The 8,235-nt window shown below is 36.3% G+C and overlaps 1 protein-coding gene across 1 annotated transcript; it reads right to left on the bottom strand.

The window, feature by feature from the left end:
• Positions 1–2,829: 2,829 nt before the first annotated feature.
• Positions 2,830–3,612, bottom strand: LOC106744088. The gene is made up of 2 exons (XM_014618518.1): positions 3,525–3,612; positions 2,830–3,311 (listed from the first exon to the last, which is right to left on the bottom strand). Exons 1-2 carry the CDS (start codon positions 3,610–3,612, stop codon positions 2,830–2,832), a joined length of 570 nt encoding a protein of 189 aa, XP_014474004.1.
• Between the last annotated feature and the right edge of the window lie 4,623 nt (positions 3,613–8,235).

Below are 8,235 nucleotides of genomic sequence, written 5' to 3'. Positions count from 1 at the left end.
GGAACCCAATTTCCTTCCTTTTGTACCATACCAATGGTCTTGAGACTGTTTGAAATTGCTTCTTGAGTCATTCCCCAGTTTTCTGCGAGCTGCTATTGAGTTTGGCATGAGTTTTGGTCCAATAATGCCTCTAACTCAGCGTCTTCAAACTTTACTGGCCTTCTTTCGCGTTCTTTATCGAGGTTCTTGACCACGTCAAACTCGCTGTTTTTAAACTTTTGAAATCACTCACGACAACTTCTCTCACTTAAAGCAGCATCAAACTTCTACAAGCGATCGATGCGCCTCAGCAGCAGATTTCTTTAAATGAAAGAAATAAATCAAAACTTCCCGCAAATGACGCTTATTCGGTACAAAACTCGACATTTTCGAACGATAAAAATGTACACTGCCAATACTAAAAAGTCAATAATATTTTAAGGTTATGTTGTTGCCAGGTGTCCAAACTTTCTATATGATGTTTTGCATCTGACGATTTCAAAGTAATCTTGTCGGTGGAGCCATCTTTTGAAAACGGCGGAAACTTATTTGTATTACTAATATATGTAAAGAATATATACGAATATATAAAGTATATGGATTTTTTTATTTTATTTCTAATGCAAAGTTGTTAATTTTTATGGCGACTTCATAAATTCAATTTTTAGACGACTTAAAATATTGAAATAATAATTAATTTAATACAGTGTATTTGATGCAAATCGTGCCATTTGTCATATACATGCATAGTCACATCATATGCATAGTCTTCGAAAAAATTAAAAATAATATATATCCTAGCTCTCGAAACGATTATTGTTTTATGTCCATGTGAACGTAAAGTTCTCTATTTTGCAAATCATGTGTAATTTCCTGATATTAATTATTGAAAATATCTATATATAGAAGCGTTTTTAATTAATAACTCAAAAATTTACATGTTATTTTTAAAATGCTACAGAACTTTTTTGTTCACAGTAGCCTAATCTAAAACAAGTGGCAGTTGTTACACATAGTGACAGATACCATTGTATTGAACTTTGAACCTTGAACTTTGAACATCGCTAATTATAACAATTATCATATATTGGAAGAACAGGCCACTCTGAACAAAAATGACTCTCACTATTTTGAAAATAAGGTGCCAATTTTTTAATTATTATTTAACTAATCCTTTATACATGTCCATTTTTAATAATAAATAATTTGAAGGTTCGCGTATTGTTTGCAAAATGGTACAAGATTATTTCGTTTACATTGATCCACACTGTAAGTATATAGCGGGTGATACGATTTGCGTGAGACACTAATAATTCTAATTTTCAATAATGACTGAACATCTAAATGCATAATATTGTTCAGCTTTTGTCTTAGATTATTAAGTACCAAAATGGAAGCCATAAAATTATTTGCACTCGGATATGTCGCGTGAAAACATAACTCTTAATATTTTTACTTCCAAAAATTACTACAGATATATATTAATTACAGATAAAATATATATTGTTACGCCCGTGTCTTGATGCCCGCGCTTTTAGCACCCTAAACATACAGCTGATTCTCTTGGCAACGAGTCGTAAACAACAGATAATCAGCGTTGGCGGATAAACAACGGGTTAGAGAGATTCTCTTTGGGGCGGTTGAGTCGTCGTGACGTGCGTGACGGTCTTTAACGAAAGAGAGAGCTTGAGCCTGCAAGTTACGTGTGCTTCCTTATAAATAGTCAATATAGTTGAAGTTGTTTTCTTTTTAACGTTGCCTCGTTTTATTTCCCCGCGCGAGCGTAACAATATTATACGTGAACAAAATTTAAAATGAATCGCCTGCATAGTCTTCGAAAAAAATTAAAAATAATATTTATCCTATCCCTCGAAACGATAATACTCCCTTAACCATGCCATATCACGCTCAAATATACATAGCTTACATTAACTACGAGAAATCCTTGTAAGCAAAACAACACGCTAAAGAATAGTATCAGTAGAAGCAGCATTAAATCGAAAGTATCGTCGATGATTTGAATGGATCTGTAATGGCAACAGCCATTAAGAAAATAATATATTGGTTTGATGCATAATTAGGCGCCGTTTACTTTCTACGTATTTATTACTTATGACTATTGGCGTTTGTTTACTTTTTTAATAAAAATCATTCTTCTATACTTATTTAATAGAAATGGGTGTCGAAAATTATATTCACCTGCGCCATATTATACTGTATCACTTTGAGGGTGGATGGGCTACAGCACAGTCATTTCGCAATCTCAACGATCTTATTGGCGAAGGAACAATCAGTGAGTGGCAATAACGGGAGTGGTTCTCTCGTTTCAAACTAGGCGACATGAGCATGGAAAACAAGTCAGGAAGAGGACGGCCATCGGATTTCGACGATCAGGCACTTTTAGCAGCCGTGTTGTTCCTCCGCCAAAAAGATCGTTAGATTGCGGAAGGTTGTGCTGCGGTCCATCCTTTCCTGAAGTGATAGAGCATAATATGGCGCAGGTGAATATAATTTTCGACACCCATTTCTATTAAGTAAGAATAGAAGAATAATTTTTATTAAAAAATAAACAAACGCCAAAATTTATTAGTAATAAATAGCCAAAATGTAAATGGCGGATAATTATGCATCAACCCAATAAGTTTCAACCGTATAAAAAAGTGAGAGAAATAACATTAACAATAAGAGATTTGCAGGAATTAGTGCGAAAACCAAAAAAAGTAATTCAAGTTAAAATAAAGTTATCTTAAATATAATCAATCATATATGATAACATAATTTTTTATATTTAAGTACTACAATTATTTCTATTAGAAAATAATTTAATTCCATTCAGCTTATCTTAACAATCTATCTTAGGTACCTAATTAAACGTATGTGATCCTGCACGTTATATTTCAAAGCAGCATCGAAATTCGGATGGTTTTCCATATGTGCCAATCGCAAACGTAGATTTTCCAGTTGACCGCATACATGTATAACCAATAGACCTAGGAAATTGTCGACTGCAGAATAAGCAATACCTGTTGTAATCAACCCCATTCCTTGCGCCAGAAACGTTAACTCGAACTGCGGACTTTTGGAAACATCGTGCAAGTAATACGTTTGCAACGGCAAGGGTTTTCCAGGGTCGGTTAAGTTCGTTACTTGTCTGGCTGTAAGTCCGAAGCATGGAAAGACGAAAGCAATTAATAAAGAACAAATGATCATAAACACTCCGCATATAGCGATCTTGCGAGTGATAGTGGCGTACGTTATCATAACATCTCGCTCTTCTTTCATTTTTACTTTTATCCAATCGTTTTTAATCATATCAATTAGAGATGCTAAAACTATAAGAAGGAGTGACACATTAATACTTTAATATCCACATATTTTTGCGCGTTTCATTAATTGTATAAAAAACTAAAACGTTTGACATATAGTGACGTAATTCACCGGCAGATAAATACTATAGGTATAACTACAATAAAAAATAAAATTCCATACTAACAAGAAAATATATTAATATAATATCTTTTTCATTCAATTTGAATTAAACATACCTTCTTGTTTGTACCATATGATGTAGATTTTATATAACGTCATCAATACAGTTAAACTATATTGTAAATTATCTATTATTAATCCCATATCACCCCATACTCTTATCAGTGATAATAAAAATGGTATCGTCAGTACGCAGAGCTACATGGTAAATGTGTACAGCAGCCGAAGTTTTGAGCCTACGATCTCTTGCATATCTCGGTAATCTAACGGCCATAAACCCACAAGTTTCAACATGAGCCGATTTAGAAATATAGCCCATTCTAAATCTGTCAGAAAACTATATTTTTGTTTTTGTTTTTCATTTTACAAAATATAAGAAACATTGGACACTATTAAATTACAAATTTACATACATTTTTTGCGTATAAAAATAAAAATAAAAATATAAATATAAATAAAAACATATACACAAAAAGTCAAAAATAAACGTTAAATTCCGACATATTTGCGCTCATCATCCTTTCCGAATAGGAATTTATTAGAAGTAGAAACTTAAATTTTTTATAAAATTAAAAAAATAACGCAGAAATAATATATACTAATTTCCCAAAATATCAATACATTAAAAATGTGGAAAAAAATTTCCAAATTTCAAATAACGAAAACTTCGCCAGTAATGAAGGTTAAAAGTTTTTCTCAAGAAAAAAAACAAACCTTGGAATCTCATATCTAAAAATCGATACGTGTCAATTCTGCAAGATATTTTTATTAAAAATGGTGGATTACAAAGCGACAGCATGTGTAATTGAAGAAAAATTGTCCGAGTTTGTTATAGTGCACGTTGTAAACAAAAATTTTTTGCTGAATCTTTGAAAAAAACGTCATAAAGGTTCAGAATTTCCTCTTTAAAATGTTTTTATTCATCTCAGTATGACTTTTTTTAGCAGAGATATTTGCATTTAAAGCAGGAAACTGTTTTTTTCTTCAAATAGGAGTATTTCGGCGAAAAATTATCGCATCGTGGTGAATGAAAAAAACATTATAAAAAGGAACCTATGCACTTTAACATGCTTTTTATCCCATTAAGTTGCGACATTTGACTCCCGCAATGTGTTTTTACCAATTCGACAATTGCAAAAAACTGTTGCCCATTATTGTATTTCAAATTTTCAAAAACTAAATATTCGAATGCTTAAAATAATTTTTCTATTGGGTGAGTGCAAAAGTGTATGCGGAGTTTGTGAGTAAAAGTCAGACAGTGATTAGGCAAACAAAGTTCTTTATTCAATCAATCATATATTCTCCATCGTTGTCTATAATCTTTTTCCAACGTTCTGGCAGCATACAGATGCTCCGATCATAAAAACTGCGCGGTTTAGATTCGAAGAACGAAGACACGACGTTTTTTAAGGCATCCAAAGAGTCAATTTTTTTTCCATTTAAATGATTTTGCAATGACCGGAACAAGTGATAATCAGAAGGTGCGATATCAGGAGAATACGGTGGATGAGTTAGGACATCCCATTGCAGGCTGTTCAGTTTGCGCAGCGTCTGTCTCGAAACGTGTGGTCTTGCGTTGTCGTGGTGAAAGACTACGCCCTTGCGATTTGACAAAATCGGACGTTTCTGTTTGATTTCTCGATTCAGATTGGTTAATTGGCGACAGTACTTGTCCGAATCAATCGTTTGACCAGCGGGGAGAAACTCAAAATAAATTATGCCCTTGCAATCCCACCAAACACAGAGCATCACCTTCATCGGGTGTAAACCGGCCTTTGCCATTGCTTCACCATGCTCACCTGCCTGTTTCCATGTGCGTTTGCGCTGAACATTGTTGTACAGGACCCATTTCTCATCGCCCGTCACTAATCGATCCAAAAACGGCTCGTTTTTGAGCCGCCCGAGTAAAGAAACGGCAGCAGAAACTCGCTGGATTTTGTTCCTCTCCGTCATCAAATGGGGCACCCATACATCGAGCTTCAAATCGAAACCGATTTTTTTTAAACGCCGAAAAGCGGTTGATCGGTCAACGTTAAGTGCTGTAGCAACTTCCTCTGTTGAAATTCGCGGAGTATTCTGAACTAAAGTTCGCACAACATCGTCATCAATGTCTGAAGGTCGACCTGAGCGTGGTTTGTCTTCAAGGTTAAACTGTTTGCGGCGAAATTTCGCAAACCATTTTTCCACAGTTCGTTTAGCTGGTGCTTGATCTTGATAAACCTCTTGAATGTTTTTTACAGCTGCTGCAACGTTTATTCTTTTCCGAAACTCGTAAAGCATAACATGCCGTAAATGCACCTTTTCGACACTCATTTTGAAAGTAATCTTTCTCGAAGCAGTTCATGTCTACACAAATTCTTTTGTTTGACATGAACGCTGCACACGTCACCTTTCCAACGATATGTCTTACGGAGATGGCGGTATTAATGACAAAACTTTACGCCGCTTCTAACTCCATCTATTGCATCTCCTTTTGCACTCACCCAATAAAATCCAATTAGCTGTATTACCGAGATATTCAATTTTGAATTTTGAATCAGTCTAAATTGCAGAAATAAAAATTTCGTGGTTTATCAGCTTCGTGATATTTAATATTTCAAATTTTCCTTGTGAATGTGAATATCGATCTTGCTCTTGGCGTTACCCAAGGTCAACGGCGTTGATGTGGCAAAAATCTAATCCCGTATGCATGTGTATGCATATATGCGCGCGCGCACGCGTGTATGTGTGTAACGTGTGGATGAGATGTGAGACTATTTTGTGGTATCTCTTGAACAGATTATCTCCTCCATGCGTTGTTGCATACTCCTAATGAGTGTCCGAATTTTATCCTGCGTAATGTTTCACTCCATTTCAAGAACTGTTCGTAATTCTTGTAATCATTATAAAGTAAGTATATGATTGCGTACTTTTCTGCCAAGGTTGTCCCAAAGATTTTTAATCAGATTTATATCTGGACTCATTGCTTGTCATTGTAGTAAATTTATGTCAGTTTCCCTGCAGAAATCAAGTTCTTTCAACGTGTGGTCGCGTTTTATCTTGCATGAATATCTTCTCCGATGAAGGGCGCATACGGAACAACATACGATATGAATATATATTCTAAGAATATATTTGCATTCATACTGTGCTCGAAAATGTGTAAAACTATATAAGCATTCCCAGATATTCCTATTCAAACCATGACAGAGCCTCTGTTGCGCTTATGTCATTCACTAACCGTGCAATCTGTAAAGCGTTCTTTAAACTCAATTTGGAGAGAACAGGCAAAAACGAGACTTGTCGCTAAATAAATCGTTCGATCAATCTATTACTAACTCTCGCGATGCTATCTGCGAGGAAACTTCGAAATTCCGGTGGGATCGGGGAATTCCTGATGAATTGGGTGAAGGCGGCGGAGACGACACGCGAATCAAGCGGGCTCGTTATCTCGCGAGACTGTCGCGTCAGACGACGACGCTGTTTAATTAAAAATGTGACGCACTGGGAATTGGCGCGCTAGACGTTTCTTTCTTTCTCTCTCTCTCTCTTTCTTCCTTTGCCCGTGTGTCGTTTTACAACCCGAACTCTCAGTCTGGGAGACTGAGAATGAGAGAAACCTTCCTTTCCCAAAAAACAGTCCGGACCGCATTTGGTTTTTTTAATTACGACGTAATTTCTAATTACGTCGCCGGCAGCTTTGTACTCACCAATGCAACACGTCGTGAGTTCGGAAGCGCCTCGCGAGTCGATATTGCTTTCAAGAGGGGAAAATGCGTTTATTTGTTCACAACGCGGATCCTAGATTCGAGTCGTTCGATGCCACTTTCTTCGAGATACCAACCGCTGTCAATCGCTCGTTGAATTTTTCGCGATATCGGGTTCCCGTGACGGAGGATATTGGACGCTCCATAACAAGCGTAGATTCGTACACCGCGGTTCGCTTTCATATTTCTTACGCAGCGCTGGTTCCGGCGAAACGCTGGCAAGCGAACTCGGTAATCTCACACGTGAAACAGGCTCGATGTCGACCGAAGCTCGTTTGACCATAAGAAAAAATCAATTATGTGCCTTCTTTAACCTGGATTCCCCGCTTGTATAGAAAATTTGGGGGGATTTAATATGGAGATAGGATATACCGAAATAATTATGAATTCCAACTAGGAAATCTACACTGAGAAAAATTCCGATCGAATAAGCCGATTAAATTGTTATTTTTATCGTCCGATCAAACGATAGATATTTTTATCCGATAAAGCGTCCGATAAACTTTTATCCGATGAAATCTAATCGGGAAATTGGTCGAAGTAATGATTTTACTTGAATTAAGTACATCTTACTCGGACGTAGAACTTTTTTTCTTTCAATATACCGCATTCAAACAATATTTACTTAACCCAAGCGAAATAATTATTCTGATCCTCCTCGAGCGAATATTTCCTCAAATCTAGCACTTTCTCTTCCCGTCTAATCAGAAATCACCCTCAACCAGATATACCCGTGTCACGACGATACTTCGTTTCCGGAAGAATAGATTACTTGAATTAATACGACATAACCGAGCGCGTTTCGCCGGAAGGGGAGAGAGAGCGTTCGCTCAATTACCCGTCATATCGTGTTAATTCAATCGATCCTTTCTTTTCCCGCGCACGAATCGTTTCTGTCGAATCGAGTCGTTGCGTCCGGCCTGGGCGAGTGTGTACAAACCTGGCGATAAAATTTCGCCGAATACACTAATTTGAAGAAAATGCACTTTCATATTTGAAATGCGAATAACTCCGCAAAAAA

Source organism: Dinoponera quadriceps, unplaced genomic scaffold (assembly GCF_001313825.1).
Source record: "Dinoponera quadriceps isolate SergipeBrazil2010 unplaced genomic scaffold, ASM131382v1 scaffold1346, whole genome shotgun sequence".
Lineage (NCBI taxonomy): Eukaryota > Metazoa > Arthropoda > Insecta > Hymenoptera > Formicidae > Dinoponera > Dinoponera quadriceps.
This window is presented reverse-complemented; position numbering and strand designations above follow the sequence as displayed.